Source organism: Cervus elaphus, chromosome 1, assembly GCF_910594005.1.
Source record: "Cervus elaphus chromosome 1, mCerEla1.1, whole genome shotgun sequence".
Taxonomy (NCBI): Eukaryota; Metazoa; Chordata; class Mammalia; order Artiodactyla; family Cervidae; genus Cervus; species Cervus elaphus.
Genome location: NC_057815.1, coordinates 62,726,958 through 62,750,392, shown reverse-complemented (window position 1 = coordinate 62,750,392; position 23,435 = coordinate 62,726,958). Strand labels below are relative to the sequence as shown.

The following is a 23,435-nucleotide window of genomic DNA, read 5'->3' as shown; positions in this document are numbered from 1 at the left end:
TCCCAGAGTTTACTCAGGCTCATGTCCATTGAGTTGGTGATGCCATCCTACTACTTCATCCTCTGTCATTCCCTTCTCCACCCCGCCTTCAATTTTTCCCAGCATCAGGGGCTTTTCAAATGAGTCAATTTTTCACATCAGGTGGCCAAAGTATTGGAGTTGCAGCATCAACATCAGTCCTTCCAATGAATATTCAGGACTGATTTCCTTAGGATGGACTGGATGTATCCTCCTCTTTGACTTAACAGTTATGTAATTTGAGGTATATATGACGAATAGAATTGTGCCTGGGGAGGGTACATATTTCAGCTGTAAAAGCAGGTAACAGTGACTGTCTAGGATACTGTTTTGACTGTTCCAGTCAGGTGAGCCCCAAGAGTAAATTCTGTCTAGTACCTGGAATAATTATGTCTTTTCACTGTAAAAATGGCTACATCAAGCTGTCTGAGGCTTTTTCCACTATATACTTGACCATTTTTTCTGATTCTAGAGTTTCAAATAACTACAAAGGTGGATTTGGTTGCCTAGACTCCCACCTCTAGAAGGTTGTTAGATGTGGGCAACATGAACACCTAGATCCTCTTAAAACTACATTGGTTATAATATACTAAGGTGTATTCTTAAACTTCAGTTAGTATGAATGAATGTTTTCCATGTCCAACCCATATCAAGCCTCTAATAAGTTGCCATTTTGAAAAAGATTTTCAGTCCCAATAAATTTTACAGAGTGATCCTTATGGCTGGCGGGAATCAACAGCCTAGTGGGCCTCCTCTGGTAATGTCCAGACCTTAAGAAAATTTCTATTATACAAATATTAGTACCAAACCCAGTTCCCATTGGGGATTCCACTTGTATTTCCCTCAGCAGAATCAGATATTCAAGCTAACATTTATGGCTTTTCCTTAGCTAATGTGTATCTGAGGTTGAAGAACATGCCAGGTAACAATTGTCCAGAATCACATTTGTGCATCTTGTGGCTCCAGAGATTTTTTCCCTCATACTCTTGAGGTGAACTGTCCTTCTTCCTTTCTCTTCTACAGTCTCCATTTTCAGTGCCTAAAAATCTCCGGCTCAAGCTGACAGCCTTCCCCAGCTCAGTTACACACTTGTGTGTCAAGGTAGGTGTTTTGATCAAATAGGACTTGCTAAGTTTCCCCCACCTAGTTCATATTGTACCAGGTATACCAGTTCATAAGTTTACCACACCTAGTTCATATTATTCTTTAGTTATTTATGCTGCTAGTTCTTCTTCCTGGAGCAGGCCCTTTATCTAAATATTTGGGGCAATTTAGGAGGAGGTAACAAGAAAAAATTCCTGAGTCATGTCTCTTAAAAATAATCAGGCTAAATTAATCCTCATGTTAAAGACACATTTTTGGGTGGCAAATTTTATTCTCCTATGAGATGAATCTGGAGCTGGTCTATATTAGAATTCTTTGCTCTCACAGTAAGGGGAATAATACATAGCAATGAATAGCACTGACTTTCTAATACTTAGGAATAATATATAGCCTTGACTTTCTCTCCACAAACCTGTTTTTCCTAGTCTCTCTCATGTCAATTAACTTTACAACCAAGACAGTTTATTTCAGAACAGGATCTCAAACTTGCCATTTGCTCAAGTTCTCTTTGTTCTTCTAATAAAAGTTTCATTCATCCAGACACAGGAATCACCTTCAGTTTCTTTCTTTTCACATTGAAGTTATGTATCAGCAAGTACTATGAGTTTTTTCTTCAAAGTATATCCTGAATCTGTTCACCTTAATACTTCCCATGCTGCAGTAGCACAGCCTCCTGGCTGGTTTCCCTACTTCCTTTCTTGGTCCATTTTTACTAATTCCCACAGCAGTGTTTTGTGCTGGTCTCAATTTATCACTGATGTTGAGGCTGGACTTGGCCTTGTGGTTCTTATTATGATTGCAAGAGGCCTTCAGCAATAGCCATCAGGGAGTTTTGAAAGAGACAAAGTTTCTTACAAGTCCTGGAGGTTATGTGCACACTTGGGGCCATAAAAAAAGGTCAAGGGTAGAGAGACAACAAATGTATATGGGGCTTTTCTTTTATCAGGCTCAAGAGTGGGCACAGAGGGTTTCAAGGGTTCACTCTTTGTTGTTGTTTTTTTAATTAGAGGATAATTGCTTTATAAGGTTGTGTTTGTTTTTGCCATACAACAACATGAATCAGCCATAATGGGCTCATTATTGGTAGATATAAAACTTAAGAAAAATTAAATAATGGGAAGAGAAAAAATAAGTGGCACAAATGATCAGTTACAGAAATCAGCCATGACCTCTAAAACGAAGGAATATCAGAGGGCATGTACCCTGGCCTTTTATGTAGTTCTGCAGCTAACAATGTGTTTTGGGGGAAATAGCCATATTTGAAGTTGACGTCTCTTGAATTTGGATGCCTGGGCAACCAAAATCCCAATTAGGCACTTGCATTACTAAAAATGTAAAAGAAAAAACCTGGTTGGGCTGACAATACAAGTAGCCAATGTGATCTTTTAAAAATATAGATCAATTAACCTCAACTCTTTACCCAAAACCACCAAAGGTTTTCCTATTATATTTGAATTAAATCTAAATGCCCTAATAATCTGGTTCATGTCTGTCTCCCTGACCCCACTCCTTGAGCACCCTTCTCCAGTCACAGGAGACTTCTTATATTTTTGTTCCTGCTGGCTTTTTAATTGTTGACCCTATTCCCTGGGACCTCTTGCTTTGGCTAACTCACATCTCTGCTTAAATGCTCTCTTGGGTGATGGTCTCCCTGTTTAGAACCTAGAAGAGTTCATTGTCAATTTTCCTCTTTACCCTGTGTTTCTTCTTAGGGTCTCCCTTTAGCTCAAATTATATGAACTTGGCTACTGTCCCCTCTCTGTTGGCTTTGTGAAGGCAGGGTTTTGTGATCTAGAACACCTCTTATCACCGAGACACAGGACAGGACTCCACCATAGAGAGGGTGTTTAATTACTATTGTGCTGTGTGTACTTAGTCTCGAAGCTGTGTCTGAATCTTTGTGACCTCATGGATTGTAGCCCACCAGACTCCTCTGTCCATGGGGATTCTCCAGGCAAGAATACTGGAGTGGGTTTTTGAGTCCTCCTCCAGGAGATCTTCCCAACCCAAGGATTGAACCCAGGTCACCTGATGCAGGCGGATTCTTTACTGACTGAGCCACCAGGAAGCTGACCCCATCTGATCAGAAAGTATGATAAATTCAGTCTCCAAAACATGTTTTCAGTTGTTCACTTCTTGCCGTCTGCCCTTGTGGAGAACCCTAATCTAAGCCAATACCATCTCTCAGCTGAATGACTGCAGGGTCTTCTGCCTTGACTCAGCTGACACCCCAGCCACCCTCTCGATCACGTGCCACATAAGATGAGAGTAAAATCCACACTCGAAACAAAGCCCTGGGGAATTTGACACTCACCTCTCTTTCTCACCTCACCTTGAAACACTTGCCTTCTCATTCTCTCTACTCTGGACCCCTGGCTTTCTTTCCTTTTTCTTCAGGTGCATCAGGCTCTAACCAAACTCAGGGAACTCTTATAGTTTCCCCTCTGCCTAAAACTTTCTTCTCCCAGCTCTCTGGATGTCTGACTTCCTCCTACCCTTCAAGTCTCTGCATAAATACTTCCACCAGAGAGATAGGCTCTGACCATCCTTCTAAAAATATATCCCTTCCCCCTTATATACACTAGCAATATGCCTTGTTTATTCCCTTCATGAAATGAATTTTAATTGTTATTTAATAATTATTTATTCAGTAGAAATCGATGTAGAATAGAGATAAAAGGTGTTGTCTCTAGAAACACTGATTCAGATCCCAGCTCCAGCTCCATCATTTACGAGCTGTGCAACTTTGGACTAAACCCACATAGCTATTTCTTGCTTTACTCATCTGTCAAATAGGTTTAATAATAACACCTGCTTTATAGCGCTGTAGGAGTTAAATGAGTTAATAGGCATAAAGCCTATATAAGAAAGCAAAACAACACTGTAAAGCAACTATCTCCCATTAAAAATAAAAAATAAAATAAAAGTCTATAGAAAAGTGCCTAGTTCTCAGTGAGTGCTCTGTGCTAGGTATTACTTTTTTTTTTTTTTTTTTTTTTTTAGGTATTACTTTTATTTCTCTCTTCCTTTTTTCCTGGAGGTCTGTTATCTCCACTATATTGTAAGCTCCTTAAAGCAGGAAACATATCTTGTTCACTATTGTATTTCTACTACTCTTGGCATACAAGAAATGTTTAGGGAGTATTTATTAAACTTATGAATTCCAAAAGGCTACTTAATAACTTGAAAAGAAATTTCATGACATAGTATCATGTTGGAAAGGCAGATTATTATGCACAATATAATCACAATTTTGTAAAATAAGTGGAAAGACAACCATCATGGTGTTAGCAGTGTTATCTGGGTAGTGGAATTATTGCTGACTTTTGTATTCTTATTACTTATCTGTATTATCTAATATGCATATGAAAGTGAAAGTGAAGTCACTCAATCGTGTCCGACTCTTTGCGACCCCATGAACTGTAGCCTACAAGGCTCCTCTGTCCATGGAATTTTCCAGCAAGAATACTGGAGTGGGTTGCCATTTCCTTCTCAATATGCATATATATTATGCATAATACATTCTATCACACACACACACACACACACATATCTTTTAAACTGAGAAAACAAGTCATGAATCTAGTAAAGAGGTTTAATTATTAGACGAGTAGAAATTTTATTTTTCAAAGATGCACATGTTTGCACAAGAATCAAAGAAACTAAAATAATTTATAGTGTACTGGTGACAGCATAGTTTCACCACAGCAATATCCGTTCTGAAAATAAACTGCAAATATGTAGTGCTTAAACCCAAGCTAGACTTATGTGAAGAAATTACAGTTCTTTAAAGAGACACAAGTGAAACTTGAATGGAAACATTCTTTATATTAAAAGGAAAGATTGTCTATTGCAAATCCCTCAATTCTTCTCTAATATTCATATATTCATATGTAATTAAAAGCCAGTGAAGATATCCTTTGGCCTTATATGGAATTTGACAGCTACTATAGAGTATATTTACAAAAATAAAATTGGACAATGGCATTTTGCAAAGGAATAATGAGTTAAGCATTGAGTATTTTGTCCCTAAATATTTCAAAATTAAAACTAAAGTCTGTGATAGCTTATGGTGAACGGTGAACAATGCCACTGGATTCATGTGTTCCAAAGGAGAAGATTTAACTCCAAGATGAAAGACAGGTCTCAGTAACTGAGAGCTTTGTGTGCAAAATTTTGTGACAGGACCAAGAAAGCCTCTGACATAGACATCAGAAGGGGGCAGGAGAGTACCCGCCTCACTAATTTAAGGTCTATACTTCTCAACTAGCTGCTGAGTAGAGATAAAAAGAATACTTGAAGGTTGTAAGAGTTCCACCAGACCCTTTCCCAAGGCATACATCCTGAAATAACTTTGGCACAAGATTAGCCAGGGAGAAAGGTTCTGTCAACATCTCTGGGTGAGATACACTGTTGCTGTGTAATCAGGGGTACACTTCTTGAGAAACAGGTTCCCAGACAAGGTTTGTTACAATTATAGTCATTAGCATGGAGCCTAAGAAAAGCATTTCTGTGAGTGAGAGGTTGTGCTGTGTGATCATTAGTTCCTTAGGGAAAGAAGGGCTAGTTCTTGGGTAAGATACATTGTTGCACAAGGCTTAAGGAAAGCCTGAGTGAGAATCTTCACCTCCTCCTTAAAGGGCCTTGGACTGCCTCCCTAGGCTTTAACTCTTTCATGCCCCCCTCCTTTTTTTATTTAGGAGAATATGGTTGCCAGGGAAAGAGGCAGAGAAATCATTCTATAACTTCTTCCTGCTGGTAAGGGGCACAGACAATAAATTGTTGAGGCAGCATATTCTCCTTACCCTTATATTGAGGATCTCTGATCCAGGAGCCCCACGTAATAGCTGGAGGAGCCTGTGACAATCATAGGAGCTTAACAATCATTTGTAACTTAAATGCCTCATGCTGCTTAGATACAAAATTTATTATACAGTTACAGATATAAGGGGCAGACAGCAAGAATAAGATGATTACAATTACTACACTCAAGATAGTTTTCCACCAAGGAGAGCTTGTAAACCATGATTGCATCTGTGACCAGAGTGGGATATCAAGGGAGTCCATTCTGAAGAGTGACCCGAATCTCTGCATCACCATTACTTTGTCTTTGAAGTCATTGTATGCTTTATAAGGAACAAACTAGACAAGTAGATTAAAAGGCAGAGACCAAAAATCAGTGAAAAGAATTATTGTAATCAGCAGTCCAAGCAAGAATAGGAATCAGGTTACATTTGATAGTAACTTTGATCTTGGTCTAGATACAGTCAACACTTGGGCTACCCTGTTTATAAGAATGGAGCCATTTGGCATGTTCATATACATTTTGAATGTAGGTATAACAAACCCAGTTAGTAGTTGAAAGAGTGACAACCTGAGCCTTAACAGACAAAATAAATCTTACCATTTCTTTTTAGGAGAATGAATCTGAACCACAACGTGCAGAGCTGTTTTAAGGAGACTTATAGCCAGGTAGCCAGTTGTCTAAGTTTGTTCAAGTAGGCTTTAGCCTCTTATTGTGGTATTAACGTATTAGCCAAAGTAGCTGTCACCATTAACAACTTTAGTGTTTTTCTAAGTTTGAGAAGATGGAAGAATTTGGGTTCAAGAAAATCTTTACCTGAAAATACCTAACTATCCAAAGGCCTGCTTTGTCCATTTTTTCCCAGAACACAGAGCGAGCGCCTAATTTCTGATTTTCACCCTGAACTCCTTTCAGGGGATGTTGATGGTCAGCAGCTGTAGTGTCCATGATTAATCTTTGCAGAGGCAGATGGCAAGTGCCAGTTTCCAGTCACAGGGCCCCTTTATGGCCATGAGTTTGACCATGGTTGGGGGGCATTTCATGACCATCTGTCCCATCTGGTGCTGGGAAGGCTCATTCCCAAGTCTATCACAGATTTCACTGATAGGCTACTCAATGTCCTGTTACTGGACTAGGCCCTGTGAGTAGCAAAAGTCTCTGGGTAGCACCTGTCTCACTAGTCTCTTGGTCCAGGAAAATATCCCCTCTTGTTGTTTCTTCTCATATACAGAGTCACACCATTATAGCTATGGATTTCATATGGAACTGTATACCATCATTGTATCAATGGCTCAGTCACATACTTGATAATGTAAGGGACAACATTTTGAAACAAACAATATAGAAAACAATATATTAGCAGCAATAGTAAAATCAAAAGTAAGAACTTAGGTACAGGCTAGTGACATCTCCAGGTCATCTGACTTAGTTTGTTAAATGACTATAGCCTGCTGTTATTCTCCTGGTTGTAGATCCTGGAGTATCTGACCTTTATTCAAAGACTGGTTACTGAAATAAGCTTTAGAAACAAACTCAGAGTGTCCTTTTTAACAACTGAATTAAACCTCTTAGCAATGTAACAGAACCACAAGGAACTCAGAAGTGAATCTTAGTAAATGCTGTCCTTGATTCATAAAACTAGAACTTAATATTCAGTGAAACTAATAGATGCTATTGGCCTGACATCAGTTGAGTGGATTTTTCTTTTAGAGGTCCCCAGTATACTTTGAGATTTCCGTATATGTTGGGAGACAGTCTTTTTTACCTTGATGAGGCTGTTCAGAACCCAAGTGTCTCAAACCCAAGTGACAGAGTATGCCAGTGAAAGCAATAGTCTACCAGAAACTTGTGAAGATTTTTTTGCCAATGTCAGTATGACCTGTCCAGCAAAGTGGGTGCTCCAATCACTGGAGATTATAGAAAACACATTTTAACCATGTCTTCTCCATTGTGAGACATTAACCCTGAAGCCAGGAAAGGCTTTTTCTTATCAAATAAAAGTGAGTTTGTCAGGGAGCTGGGAAAAGCCAAGGGGCTGTCTTGGATTTCCCATAGCCCCAGCTGTTTGGTTTATAGCCATTGTTTATCCATTTTAAACTCCCTGATGAGGGGTTAATTTTTGTAAAAGCAGAGTGAGTTTTTTCTATGTGTGCCATAGTCTGTTACCAAAAGCCTTATTCCAAGAAAACTTTGTTCTTTTAACAGGGAGAGAAAACCAAATTCCACTTTGGTACCAGCTTACATTCACTGCGAAACAATAGTTATTCACTTAGTCAAAGTAATAGTAAAGGAGTTCAAAGCTCAGGTTAATGTCTTAAGAAACATGGACCATGCACAGAACACTCTTCCACTTGTCACAAACCTTTTTTTATGCCTTCTGCACTTATCACATCCTTTGCCAATTTTAGAGATGAGTCACCTGTAGGTTTAGACTTACTTTCTTTTTCCTTAATAGAATGTAATTCCATTCCTTATACCTTTTTATTAAAAACACACATCTTACTTTCCTTTAGCAACCATGAACTGTACTTTATATTGTCATTTTGTAGATTGGTAAATATAAATTACCCAAAGTTATGTCATTTGTAAAAGTATCTTTACAATGTCTGTGTTAATTAGATCAATAAACAGATATCAATACCAGGTATCAATTCAATAGTGAATATTTCCCAGTTTACATAACACTGAAACTCATTTTGTTTAGTTTTCTTGATTTTATAACTGTTTGCTTTCTAAGCTCTTCTCTTTGGGCCAATTAAATACAGCTCACTGATCAATTAGCCCTTAGCAATTTTGTCCAAGGATGGAGACACACTAAGACAAATAAATCTGGACAGAGACCTCACAATTTTCTGCTTGAAATTTAAAATGTCTCTTTGCCCCACCTCCCACCCCCTTTTTTTCCCCATTGGCTTGAAGTTCTACCAATTTGGTCATGGCAGGAGTCCCAGAGAGAGTGGGCTGTGTATCTCAAGGACATGATAAGAGTTAACTTCAGGTTTTTTCCCAGGTATGTTTCTGTTTCTCAGGCAGGGTTGGAGCTCCAAAAAAAGTATTTTAATAAGCCAGTTTTTTCCTAATTGCATGTGCAAAAAGAACCAGCTTTTCAATTTCAAAAAGATTTCATTTTAACCAGTTTTCTCCAGAGGCTAAAGAATATCATGGCCATTCAATGTCAAAAATGTCATCCCTCCTTTTTGTAGTCATAATTTCATATCTAAAATTTTTAAACCAGAGAGTGTTCAATTTGGCTCTGATGACAGGGGTAGACTGACTGATGAGATGTTGTACCTGCAGGGATTGTCTCTCTGGGCTGGTGAGGTCTTCTCTTATAGCAAAGAAAGCCTGTATATAAGGGGCTTTTTAGGCTCTGGGGATCAAACTTATCCCAGTTTTTATAAGATACAATTCAAAGAGGTGGTTCTGGAACTGTTAGCTGCAATCTGTATGAGAGAAAAAAGCGGTGCTCAGTGCCGTGGCTTTTTTCTACCAGAGGCGTCCCTCCCTGCTCTAGATGGGTGTGGAGACAGGTCTTCCACCTAAGCTCCCTTCCCTGGCCGAAGTTAACCTACCTCTTACTGAAACTGATGTCCAGTTTCTCACCATTAAAACCTTGCCTTGATTTCCCCTTTTCCTCTGGTGCCACCCAGGGTGGAACAGAGTAGCCTTCTGGAATGTCTCCCAAGCTAAGACCACTAGGGGAAGCATCCGTCTTTTATGTGCCTACGCACATCTTTGAACATATTCCTGACCACAGGAGAAGCTGAAAGTCAAAAAGGTAGTTACAAAGGGAAGAAGAGAAAACCCAAGATGTCCCTTCTGAGAGGGTTGCCACATGAGTCTATGTGATAACAGAGGAGGTGATAGAGGGCCAGCCTGTGAGGAAAAAGTAATCTTTCGTGCTCATGAAGTGTCAAGGCCAATCTTTCTATTCCTGTCCAGCAGATTGTACAAAAAGAATACCTAAGGAGCTGAAACAAGAGCCACTGGAGGGCTTTCTGTGGTCCTCTAAGAGCTACTGCTACCAAGGGAACAAGCCTGCTGCATTTCCAATCTGCCCAAATCTGGGGTTCCCTGATCTGTGTCCTCAGGAATCTCATGCCCACCAGTAATGTCTCCATCCACACAGTCCGGAGGCATAGCCATGACAAGAATTTGCCTCTGGGTCTCTGGGGTCAGGATGATGATTTCAGGTCTGAGAGATGTCCCTGGAACTAGAGCTCCAGCTAGATCCCTAATGTGTTCCTGCCTTCAGTGTCCTATAAAACTTGGAATGATGGTCTTGCTAGAAAAACACAATAACAGCATGGATTGCAAGTCCCCTGAAAGTCTATAATCTGGCACATTAGGTCAGTAACTTTAATTCCCCAAGCAGTTATGAAATGGTCAGAGAAACCAGGAAAAGCTGATGGGTAAAAGAAGTTCAGTCTGTATGCTTCTGAGTTAGTAGAGACTTTGCAGTAAAAGAGCAAAAGAGTCCCAGCTCTGAGTAGTCTTACCTTGTCTTGAAGATCCTGGATGAGTCCCCAAGATGATAGCTTATGGTGAATAGTGAAAATGCCACTGGATTCATGATCTCTGAAGAAGATATAATTCCGAGACCAAAGACAGGTCTCAGTCACTGAGAGCTTTGTGTGCAAAATTTTGTTTAGAGTGGCAGGACCGAGAAAGCTTCTGACATAGACATCAGAAGTGGGCAGGAGAGTACCTGCCTCACTAGTTTAAGCGGGCCCTTATATGCTTTTCAATTAGCTGCTGAGAATAGATAAAAAGAATACCTCAAGACTGTAAGAGTTCCACCAGGCCCTTTCCCAAGGTATACATCCTGAGATAACTTTGGCACAAGATTAGCCAAGGAGAACGGGTCCAGGCAATGTTTCGGGGCTAGATATACAGTTGCTGTGTAATCATGGGTACAAGTCTTAAGAAACAGGTTGCCAGGCAAGGGTTGTTACAATTATAATCATTAGCATGGAGACTAAGAGAAGCATTTCCCTGAGTAAGACATTGTTCTGTGTGATCATTAGTGTGCTGTGTGACCTTAGCTAAAGAAAGGCCAGTTCTTGGGTAAGATACATTGCTTCACACAGCTGGGAAAGCATGAGTGAGAATGTTCACCTCCTCCTTAAAGGGCCTTGGACTGCCTGCTTAAACTTTAACGCTTTCATGTAGAACTAGCAGATTAAATTAAAAACAAAAATACTCAACTACAAATGGACACTTGCCATTGGCACATGTCATCTACCTCTACAAGGATTAAATTGTGTGCTGCTGCTAACCTTCAATGGCCCCTGAAGGGAGTTCAGGGTGGAGAACAGAAATGAGGCACTCTGTGCTCTGGAAAAAGCGGCAGGACATGTCTTCAGATAACTATTTTCCGGAGCCAATTAGCCCAATTCTTGGATCTCTTCGTACCTAGAAAAGCACTAAACTTCTTCACGATGATGTCTGCTCCTCATGACTAGCAGTAACCCTTATGAGACTTTCTGTAAAAATATGTTCTTGATTTTGCATGTACCATTCACCAAATTCACCATTCACCCATTGACCAAAATCACCTATATACACTTGCCTTCCCCCTACCTCTTTGGAGCATTTTCTCAGAGTGATTAACATCTGAAATGCTGTGTCCCTTGATATCTTGCAACTCTCATGCTGTTCATTTTTTTTTTATACCAGAAATACACATGTACGCATACACAGGATACGGTAATGAAAATATTTCAATCCAGTGTAGATAGTTGCAGGAGTCAGGGGTGTAAAATTTCCAAACAAAGACCACAAATCCTGCCCCTTTTTACTTTCCGTGGGTAAGAATTAAAGTATTAAGTAACTTGATTTACTGCAGCAGCTAAGATTGTAGACTCTGGAAGTACATTGTCTAATTTCAAATCCTGGCTCTATTATGCAAGAACTGTACCATTTTTTTTTTTTTTTTAGAACTGTAAAATTTTAAGCAATGTACTTCCTTTCTCTCTATGCCTCCGTTTTTCTCATCTGAAGTTCAGAATAAAAGATAATTGTGTGGATTCAGATGTAAAGAGCTTGGAAGAGGGGCTGGCTAGAGGAAAGCCTCAATAATATTAACTGTGATTTAAAATTAATTGTAAGTAGTAAAACCCTATGATATCCAGAAAAAAAATGTACCCATTTATTTATAACAGAGATATTAGGGAAACATCATCAAATAATAAAAAACATAAATACATAAAAACACTTTCTGGTTTTTAATACTTCTCTCTTAAATTGCTGTCCAGCTATCTGGCTGGCTATTTATGATGCAGATCAGCGTTTCAAGGTTCACTGCTCTTTGACCTAGAAAACCTCTTGGTCTGAGGAAGGGGTACCTTTTCTTTGGGACTATTCAGGTCATACTAGGCCCAGTATAACCAAAACTATGAGTCTGCTTCTCTTCCATCTACCCAACCTCTTAGGTAGGGTCCTTCCAAGGCGCAGCTGATGCAGCATGAGAGTCAGAGCAGGGACTATAAATATGACATCTCTGGAGGCCTGCCCGTTCAGTAACCTCAGCCTACAGGCATCTCCTCTGTCTTAAACTCCAAAATTTTATTTTTCCCAAGCAGAAGGCCTGGGAAAATCCTCTAAGATTGTTTATTTGATTCGTATCTACCTAACCTCCTCAATCACTTTATCATTTGGTCATTCACTTCTTCACTCATCATTCAACATTCATTTATTCAATCATTTACTGAATGTTTCCCATGTACTAAGTCCTATATCAGCTGCTGGGTGGACAGTGACCTTCCCCACCCCAGGAATCTGCTTTCTTTGGACTCACCATGGAGCAGAACAATGGGCTGATGAGTTCAGTCTCTGATGAGGCCCGAGCAAAGATTCCAAACACCCAGTGAACTGAAAAGGGCTCTCCATAGTGCAGGAAAAGAAAACAATCTAATAAATGAGAACTCTCTTCCCTACCCAGAACTTTTAGACCCAGATTTCCACCTACAGCCTTCTCTGGTAAGCTGGAATTTATGTCACATGAACCCTCAGGCTTTTCTTGGCCCATATGAAAGGCAGATAAAAGCAACATTTCTCTCCCTGAGTTTTTTCTCAGACCTATCTGACTTTCAAGGGTTGAAATTAGAGATTACAATGTATAACTCTGGCAGTCAAAAGCAGCCTGGAGCCTTCTTAGTTACAGAAAATGAAGAAGCAAGACTTTCCTCTGCCTTTCACCCAGTCCCACCATAAACAACAGTTCATTGGATGTGGACAAGAAACACCCCCACCCCCCCACTGATGGGGAGTGGAGAGGGAGTAGAAAGGAGTCTTGAAGCCTTGTGCTCCACTGGAGATTGAAACCTGAAACAACGGGAGAAAGTTGCCCCCAAAACTCATTTTATCTCTAAGTCACGTGATAGTAGCTAACAGGTAAAGGCAGGTTGATCCAAGTATCCTAGGTTCCAGGCAGAGTTTTTGTTTCTCCCTAAAAGGACTCCCAATACTGAGTCTCTGACATTTAAACACATATACACACCATGGCCACTTTCTACTATAGTGATATTCTCTTTCAAAGACCCTTTCCTTTCCTTGGCTGAATTATGCATGTGTGCTTGCTAAGTCACTCAGCTGTGTCCAACTCTTTGAGACACTACAGATTGTAGCCTGCCAGGTGCCTCTGTCCATAGGATTCTTCAGGCAAGAATACTGGAGTGGTTTGCCATGCCCTACTCTAGGATATACTCCTGATGTGGGGATGGAACCTGCATCTCTTATGTCTCCTGCATTGGCAGGAGGGTTCTTTACCACTAGCACCACCTGGTAAGCCCTGACAGGAATATAGCATTATCTTTTTTTTTTTAACACATCTATGATAAAACTCTAACAGACTGTGTTTTGTGTGTATGCTCAGACACATGCACAAAAGTTTGACCATGTGAAAGTGTACTAAAGTGTGAATATGCATTTTGTGTTAGTGCATTACTCCATGATGTATTTACCCGTGTGAACCCACAGGCACATTTATGGGCTAGAAGCCACGGTTCATCCACTTGATAAGTGAATTGTAACACTTCTGCCCCAGAAGCATGTGGGTATTGGGAAGCATCCCTGAATGCAAATGGGTCTGAGAGGCCGAAGGCACCTCCTGTGTGCACACCCTCCCTCAGCTCCTTTGTACATAATGACTTTTTTACTGGAATACTCTTCCCTCCATCCTCAAAACTTTACCTACTTAACTCTTACCACTTTTTTAGATTTTTAGCTTAGAGTTCATACTCACAAGCCTTGCCGGTCTTCATAGAGTAGATCAAGCCTCTGTTTTGCTATTTCACAGATCCCCATCTTTTATAACACTTATCATAGCTTGTGATTATATATAATGAGTACTGTTTGAATAGTTCCAGCTACCATCATAAATTCATGAAGGCAGTATCATGCCTCTTTTACTCACATTTAATTCCCAATCCCTAGCAGAATGCCTAGCATAGGTTAGGTAATCAATTTCTGAGTGCAATAGTATAAGAAAGACAAAACCCAGGACAAGCTAGATCCATGGCAGTGGAATCAACTACAGATCTGGCTACCAAAGACAGTAGCTTTGTAAACTCAATGAGATCAGGGAATCTTAGAACTCAGCCTGATTCCTGCTCTATCGCTGTCTCAGGGATCAGGATCAAATCCAAAAATTGAGAGCCAACTGTGGGATAGGGTTCAGAGACATTAAAAATAAGAAGCTGTGCCCACTTTTCAGTCTGGTTGGTGGTAGAGAGCCCCAAAGAACACAGAGTTTGTGGTGGCAGCTCCAACAGGACACCAAATCTGGGGAACCTTTGGAAGGACACATGGAAGGCTGCAGTTCTCAGCTCACCCTCCTGTGTTCCCTGTGACTCTTTTGCTTTTAACCTCATACCTTTCAATTTCCCCTCCAAGCCCTCCCATCCATGCAGAGATAGCTCTTATCATCACCTTTCCTCCTATACAGTCCCTCTTTTCCCATAGCCCACAAAGAATCAGACTCAAGCAGCAGACAGCATTGGAGATTGGATGTAATTACATCTCATATTAGGCATTAGCAGAACTCAGACCGTGACCCCAGGATGGTACAGTGACAGGGGTGGTTGGGTCACTTATAGCACCCCCACCCTGTTCTGGCTCTCATTCTTCCTCATTGACTCTGGAACAACATTGTCTCTGCAGTAAAGAGTATCATAGTAAATTTGCTTCATAGTGCAGCTGCATTCAAGAATGACTGGGGGTGGGGGTAGTTAGGGAAGGGAGCTATGGGGGGAAAGGCACAGAGGGTAAGATACGGTCTGAACAACTACGGCTCCTACAACTGCCTCAGCTTCTCCACAGCAGCATCCACGTCGCCTCCTGTGGCAATGAGGGCCTGGAGATTGGCTTCAGGGTTCAGGAAGCCCATGGCCCGCAGTTGCTCTAGCTGCACCCGGAAGTGAGTCTCGGGCGTTGGCTGCTGGGGATTGGTGCCAGTCAAGGCTTGCAACATCTGGAGGAAGGGGGTGGAATGGAGGCCCAGCTCCATAGAGCTCTGTGCTGAGGGAACCTCAGGAGCTGGGGGAGGCGAAGGATCCCCAGGCACAAGGGGACTCTCTCGAGGCTCTGTATCTCCCGCCATACTTCCCAGCCCTGTTAGACAAGGCATGAACCAGAGGAAGAGGCGAGGGGCTTCAGTAGCCAGGATCTGCAGACCCTGCTCAATCTGCAGCAGGGCATGCACGGCACGTGGGTTTACCATGGCTGCCTGAAGGTGCAGCAGCAGTGGCAGTTGCCAGCGCGTCTCATCCTGCAGCTGTGGGGCCTGATTCATGCTGGTGGGCCTCTGAGATCTTGGATAAGCTGGTGGCGGCAGCCAGACATGCTCAGGGATTCCAGCAGTAGCTGCTGTGGGCAAAGGTGGGGAAGGGACAAGTGGGGTCCTATTGGCAGCAGGCCCCAACCCAGAGACAAGATCAGGCATGTGGGTGCTATGGCCAGTGGAGCCGTTCCCTGCACCATCTTGACCTCCGTCTTTTCTAGCACTGCTCTCCGTGGGATACCTCAGGAAGGCTGGGCAAGAGGGCTTTCCCTTGATTGCAACTGACTCCTTGGGGAGAGCCTGGCCTGACTCAGGTTCCTGGGATGAGGGTGAAGCTGGAGGAACTTGGCTTCCTGGTGGTGGAGGTGGTTCTTGGCTTGGACTGAGGGTAGATGCCATCCCCTGCAAATAGGTTCCCAGGGACTGGGGGATCTCAAGCAATTGTTGGAGGTAGTCATAGAGGCCTATATTCCCCAGAATATTGGGACCCCTATTTCTAAGTTCAGATATATCCTGGTCCCCAGGCCTCCGGCCCCTACTGCCAGCTGAGCCTGCATATGTGGAAGTCCAGGGGTTGGGGAGAGGGTCACAATTCTCTGTCCTTGAGGGTTGGCTGCTGCTGCTGGTAGCATTAGCAGTAGTAGTGGTGGCAAAGGGATTGCCCCCAAACTGCTCCTGGACTGCATTAAGCATGGGGTCCATAATATCTGTATACATGGCTCGGAGCACATTGTAACCACCCGGGATGCTCTCCAGGTTGCTGAGTGCCCGGTCCTGGCTGCGCATCATCTCTTGCATCATGGCAGGGTTACGTAGAAACTCCAGTGTCTGCCGCATGATTTCAGGATTGTTGAGAATGTGCCCAATCTCAGGGTTGTGCTGGATCAGTTGCTGCATACGGGGATTGTCAAGAACCAACTGGCGCACCAGGCCCGTGTTAGACAGCAGACCCTGGATGAAGGGGTCATCAATGATCTGAGCCACAAATTCAGGCACGGATACGTGCTGCCACACCAGGGAGCTTGGCTGGTCAGGGAAACCACCCAAGGTCAGGCCTAGCCCATTGAGGCCTGTGAGGACACCCAAGCTGAAGGTAGGTGGCCCATCTGCTGGGTAAATGGAGCTTGGCTGAGGGAGGGACCCAGGGCTCGGGGCTGGGGTAGGGACTGAAGCAGCTGGGCACTCGTTGACCATGGTGCGACGCTGCATCTTGATGACTAGGTGGACAGTGAGGCCATCCCGGACCCCACACTGTGCCAGCGAGTCAGGGTCCTTGAGGATTTTGCCGGCAAAGATTAGGATCAGCTGATCAGGGTGGGCCTTAAAGCGCTGGGATATCTCTTCCTTCAGCTGCTGGATGGTGCAAGTGTCTGTAACTGAGAAATCCTCCTTGTCCTTAGGCGTCTTCACTGTCACCTTGATGAGGTGGGGATCCTGGACCAGCGCTGGGCTGCCCTGCGGCAGGGCCTCTCCACTTTTGGCCATAGTGGGCAGCAGCAGGCCCAGGTCTGTGGGGACACAGCTGGGGGGAGGGGGGGGGAGACAGAAATCATCCTTCTGGGCAATGGTGAAAGGAAAGGTGAGCAGGGGGAGGATCTGCAGGCTCAGGGTGGGGGAACCAGAGAGTCCACACAGAAGGGGCTCTGAGGGCATGGGATAGGATGCCTTGGGAGGATTTAGGGTTGGAGAAATGTTGAGGATCATGGGAGGGAAATCTGAGGCCCTAGGAAAGAGGTTGAGAGTTGATGAATGAAGGGCAAGGGCAGCCTGAAGGACCTGGTTTGGGGAATACATACCGATCAGCTGTGGCCCCGTCCTTCCTCTTAAATAGGACTCCAAACTGCCCTCATCTTGCTGAACAGCCACCCCTGAAGCCTTCTACACCAGAACCCACTCTACCGGGTCACCTCTGTGACCTCAGCACTGACATCATGGCCTCATACAATGGATTCTTGAGACTTCTCCAAGGTACTTGGGATTCCTGGGGGCTTCATCTCCCCCCACCCTTCAACTCTTCTGCTTCCTTTATCTCAATTGCCATCTTTATAGTGAGAGTTCTGGGCTGACCCTTCCCTCACAAGCCAAGTGTTCTGCTTTCACACAACCTGGTAGGTGGTATGTGGATACTCAGACAGGGGTTGGACAATTAAGAAAGGCTTCTTGAGCCCTTATGTCCCCACGAAGACCCCAATTCAGCTACTTGCTAGTTGAGCCTCTTCTTGGCATTGTTATATTCCTATGTCCTCTCTGATTCATCGTTAGCCATGATACATCAATCAACATATTGACTTTCTGATAAGTAAGATGTAGAGTATAAAAGAGAGGTTCAGGATGAAATAAACTTTTATTTTTTGTTGGCATAAGGAAAATATCATCTGAGACTGAGAATAGATATTAAAGGGCTGTTGAAGGTTTTAGAAGAGCATAAAAGGTATGAAAGAATCATCTCAAAGAATAAGGCTAGAGCATTGGTTCTCCAAGTGTGGTCCTTAGATCAGTATCATCAGCATCACCTGGAAATTGTCAGCTATGCAGAATTTGGGGCCTTCCTGTAGATCCACAGAATTGGAAACCCTTGGAATGAGGCTCAGAAATCTGGGGGTTTTAACACATCCTCCAGGTGGTTTCTGATGCAGATTCTAGAAAAAAGCATTAAAATAAGAAAATGTATTAGGCATACAAATGGACCAACTAAAGCCTTGGTAATAAATTTAAAGAAGACTAGTCAGCACCGTTATATGATTTTCTGTGCCTACACAGAGATTAGGCAGGGTTGGATATAACTGTTATAACCTTTGTGAGTTTGCCAGGTGGGTGTTATATCAGAATAATTATTATAGACTGAGTAGTGTTGAAGCTAGAAAACTATGTTTGGGAACCTAAAGTAGGTACATGGAGGACATGTACCCTGATTCTAAGTCCACAGAGAATGAAAGAAAGAGTCATCACTGCTGGAGAAGCAGTCTTCTTAGTGAACATCCAGATATTAGTCACAGCAAAAAGGTGAGGGAACATTGAGAGAAGGTTGTAGGTATGAGTTTCACTGTTGCTACGTTGCATCCTAAACGGTAGGGTGGGAAAAACTGACAAGTGGAAACTGAGTCAGATGAGGGAATTTCAGAGCATATTGAGAGAATCAGGACGATAATCTGGAGAATTTGGGCTCCTTATGTAAACTGAGGATAAAAGATTTAATTGGATTAATAGAGAGATCTTAATGGGGAGGTGAAAAATCTGTTTCTAGCTATAGTTTTCTTTCTTGAGGGAACTTCTCTGTGGCTCAGATGGTAAAGAATCTGCCTGTAATGCAAGAGACCCGGGTTTCATCTCTGGGAGAAGGAAATGGCAATCCGTTCCAGTATTCTCAGTTAGATTAGAACTTGCCCTGCGTTTCTCCAACTCTGAATCTTTGTCACTCAGTTGTGTCTGACTCTTTGTGACCCTTTGGACTAAAGTCCACCAGGTTCCTCTGTCCAGGGGATTTTTCAAGCAAGGATACTGGAGTGGGTTGCCATTTCCTTCTCCAGGGGATCTTCCCTACCCATGGATTGAATCTGCATCTCCTGTGTCTCTTGCATTGCAGGCAGATTCTTTACCAACTGAGTCAGGTTTCCCTGATGGCCCAGATAGTTAAAGAATCCTCCTGCAAAAAAAAATAAAATAAAGGCTCTTGGGATGTTTGTTTCTTTCATACTTTAATGTTTGTTTATAACAAAGGGCTTATTATAATGCATAATTTCATAATAATTATCCATTGATTCATACAGCTCCTTGCTAAATTCAGTTCCAGGTGTATACCTTATCTTTTTTCATCCAAGGTTCAGATTTGCCTTTGAGATAATTTATCGTTGGTTTAAAGACGAGAGAAAAAGAAAATGAGAGACATTGCACCTTTGTGAATCCTTTTGGTACAATAAACATTGCAATTAAATAAAAAAAAAAAAAAAGAATCCTCCTGCAATGATGGAAACCCTGGGTCAGGAAGATCCCCTGGAGAAGGGAATGGCTACCCACTCCAGTATTCTTTCCTGGAGAATTCTATGAACAGAGGAGCCTGGCTGGCCACAGTCCATGGGTCACAAAGAATCAGACATGACTGAGTGTCTATCACTTCACTTCATTTCTTTGACCTGTTTCTTTTTGATAGGTCATGGTGGTGGAGTGGGATCTTTGTCAGCAGATTTACTGAAGCACTGGGAGCTTAATGGAGCTTCCGTTAGTCTTGCTGATGGTTACATCGGGGCTGAAAGATGGGTGACCTGTGAGGACAACACAAATCTGAATATCTCTCACTTCATCCTCTGCTCCTGCCCCAGACACCACTGTCTCTCACATGCTAGAACTAGTGTTCCTGCTTCCAGCTTTCTCTTCTCCAACGGTATTCCCCTCTCAGCAGCCAGACTGACACATTGAACTACTCTATCCCTTTGCTAAAATCTAGCAATAATTTTCTTGTGTATTCATAGTAAAATCCAAAGTGATCACCAGATCTACAAAGCTTTTCATGATTTCTAATAATTCTCTTTCCCCCTTCATTTTTAAGTTCACTCCTCTCCAGCTACACCATCCCACGTTCTTCAAACACAACAAGAGTACTGTTATCTCACAGCTTTTCCTCTTATGCAGCCTTCTCTGCCTGGAACATTGCCTGGAATTGTATGTTTTGCTCTCCCAAGTCCTTGTGATTTCTACTCAACTGTCTCCTTTCAGAGAGGCCTTCCTTGATGATCCCCCACTTAGAACAGCTTATCCACCGCATTTTTCTTTATAGCACTTATCAACACCTCATGTAGCTATACATTCAGCTGAATTTCCTAGAGTAGGAAATGGCAATCCACTCCAGTATTCTTACCTTAAGAATTCCATGGACAGAGGAGCCTGGCAAATTGTAGTCCATGAGGTTGCAAAGAGTTGGACACCACTGAACACACATACATGTAATTCCCTCTTTTCATATGTTATGACTGTCTTCCCTACATGTGGGTCTGTTTTGGGTCTCTAAGTATTGGTGTGCAGCTGTCTATACACATGATTATGTGTACTGTGTGGTGACTTTATATGCCTATATATATGAATCTTTGGCTGTTAGCCATGTGTGCATATGTGTTTGAGATTATATGTGCATGTTCTTGAATATATGAGCATGGCATGATGTCTGTACATGTAATTCTATGGGTGCAAATATGCTTTTCTATTTTAATATATGCATGTGATTGTGTGTGTGTGTGTGCTCATGCATGTATGGTACATGAAGTAGTGTTATTACACATTGACAATTGCCTTTTCTGGGGGGAAAAAAATGGCCAAACTTCAGATGGGGTCAAGTTGATGTAGCCATTTTATTGACAGATCTCTCAGCTATGGCCAATGGTCTATTATTCAGTAAAGAAAGCACTGTTTGGTTTTCCCCATTCTAGGACTTCTCCTGAAGCACCAGAAGCACCAGAAAAGATGAAGGCAGATGAGGTAGTCAAACGGGTTGGCAGGCAGGTAGCCAAGCAAATATGTAGACCCAATGGTTAGGATCCCTGGGATCTCCTGAGCTTCTGGATGGCAGCACTGGTGTCTCCCTCGGTGGCAATGAGGGCCTGAAGATTGGCATGATGGTTTGCAAATCCCAGGGCCTGGAGATATTCCATTTGCTTGCTGAAACGAGTCTCAGGGGTTTGTAGAAGGTGGGAAGGGTCTCCAGCTAGGGACTGTAGCCTCTGTAGGACTGTTCCCGATTTTGGACAGGACTCAGGTCCTTTAGGCTCAGCCATATTGGGCACATCCCAGGCCCAGGGCACTGTGTCAGGGTAGCTGCAGCTGGGTGCAGGAAGCCAGCCCAGGCTCCATAAGTAGGAGGCAACCCAGGGTAGAAGAATAGGAGCCTCAGTGGCCAACAGCTGCAGACTCTGCTCAATCTGCAGTATTGCTTGTGATGCTTTAGGGTTGGCTAGAGCTATAAGCATATCAGAAAACTGAGTCTGCTGCAGAAATGCAGGCAGTTGCTGCCTCCACTGTTCACTCAGCTGGGGCGCACTCATGAACATTATCATCTGGGCTGCCAGGGAAGGGTTGTTCAAAAGCAGTTGCATCATGCTTCCTGTGATCTGGGAGCTGGTCTGCTCATTTGACTGCTGGAGATCATCTAATTTCTGGTTAGAGCTATCTATAGAAATGGTGGCATCTTTGTCTTCTGCCTGGGGCAGCTGGTTGAGCTCTCTGCTAGGTAAGTCTGGTATCCCAATTGGCTGCTCCACTGCACAAGTATGACTCTGACCATTAGTGGAGTTAGAAGTACTGGCCCTGGAAGTATGATTTGCCATGTTGGGGGTAGAATTGGCTGAAGTGATTGAAGATACACCTCGAGAACTAGCATGGATGACTCGGGCTGTAGGGGGCTGTGGGAGATGTTCCTGCCATTCCTGGGATGGTGGTGGAGACGGGAGTGAAAACTGGACTTGCTCTGGCACTTGTCCTCCCAGGAGACCTGTGAAAATGTTGCCCCCAAATGGATCTTGTGCGCTGTTGAGCATCTGATGATTGAAATCAGCAGAACTCTGACCCGAGGCATTGTCCCATCCTGGGACACTCTCTAAGCCTACATATGACTGTGGGTTCGGTGGGCTCTCAAGATTCTGTGCAGGTTGCTGGATCTGCATTATCTCTTGAATCACTGCCAGGTTCCTGGCCAGCTCCAGAGTCTGCCACAGGATCTCAGAATTGTCAAGGATGTGTGAGACCTCTGGGTTCTGCTGCGTCAATTGCTGCATGTCTAGGTGTTCTGAGATGAACTGTCTCATGAAGTCTGTGTTGGACAGCAGTTGCTGGATGCTAGGATTCTCCAGTATCTGTGATATGTTCTCTAGACTACCCACTTTCAAGTCCTGGGTATGCACCTTGGGTGCATCCTCTGAGAGAGCTGACTCCACTGGGGTGTAACCCACACCAGCAGATTGGTATTCCCCACTGCTGTTTCCTTTGGTGTTTTTGTCCTGGTGGCAGGGTTTATTGGTTGACAGGTCCCGGGAGAAATGGGCTAGGGATCTGGAGCCATTTTTAGACTTGATGACCACGTGGATGGTGTGACCGTTCAGGATGCCCCTCTGGCTCAGCACATCATGGTCTTTGAGAAGGTGGCCCATGCAGACAAGCACTAGTTGGTCCATTTGGCATTTAAAGTGAGCCGATAGCTTCTCCTTGAACTGCCTCACTGAGGTATCACTGGCTATCACAAAGTCTTCCTGCTTGCCTGGTGTCTGCACTATCACCCGAGTGACACCTGGAGAGATCTTCTTCTCTGCAGGCAGCCCTGAATGATGCCCACACTGGGCCATCCTGGGTGTTCGAGCGATGACATGTGGCATGGATCTTAGAGGGTGGGCAGATGGGGTGGAAGCAGGGGCAGAGGGGTGAGGGCAGGCAAATTCTTCCTCTGGCCTCCGTTTCAGGTGTCGAGTTCTCAGGCCACAGGCTGGTTTCCTTGTTGCCCCAAAGGGGATGGGTGACCAGACTGGGGCCAGGTGTTTTGTGATGTTGTACCCCCACCCCAGTTCTCCAGATATGGCCCAGCTGAGGCCCATAGTGGCTACTAATTCATACTTGATATAAGGTAGGCTAAGTGGCAATCACTCATGCCAGGGTCCCCCTCCCCCGGCCCCACCCACCAAAAGCACAGCTCTTGAGAAAAGAGATATTGTGATGTCAACCCAAGCCTCACAGTCTCTGGCTGAACTAGTTGGG

General features: G+C 43.3%; 2 protein-coding genes across 2 annotated transcripts; both read right to left on the bottom strand.

The window, feature by feature from the left end:
* Positions 1 to 14,922: 14,922 nt before the first annotated feature.
* Positions 14,923 to 17,601, bottom strand: UBQLN3 (ubiquilin 3). Its single transcript, XM_043909047.1, has 2 exons — positions 17,504 to 17,601; positions 14,923 to 17,229 (listed from the first exon to the last, which is right to left on the bottom strand). The coding sequence occupies exon 2, from the start codon at positions 17,190 to 17,192 to the stop codon at positions 15,222 to 15,224; it is 1,971 nt and encodes a 656-aa protein (XP_043764982.1). The 5' UTR covers positions 17,193 to 17,229; positions 17,504 to 17,601; the 3' UTR covers positions 14,923 to 15,221.
* Positions 17,602 to 21,226: 3,625 nt separating this feature from the next.
* On the bottom strand, positions 21,227 to 23,085 carry UBQLNL (ubiquilin like). Its single transcript, XM_043915590.1, has one exon. The coding sequence runs from the start codon at positions 23,057 to 23,059 to the stop codon at positions 21,227 to 21,229; it is 1,833 nt and encodes a 610-aa protein (XP_043771525.1). The 5' UTR covers positions 23,060 to 23,085.
* Positions 23,086 to 23,435: the final 350 nt, after the last annotated feature.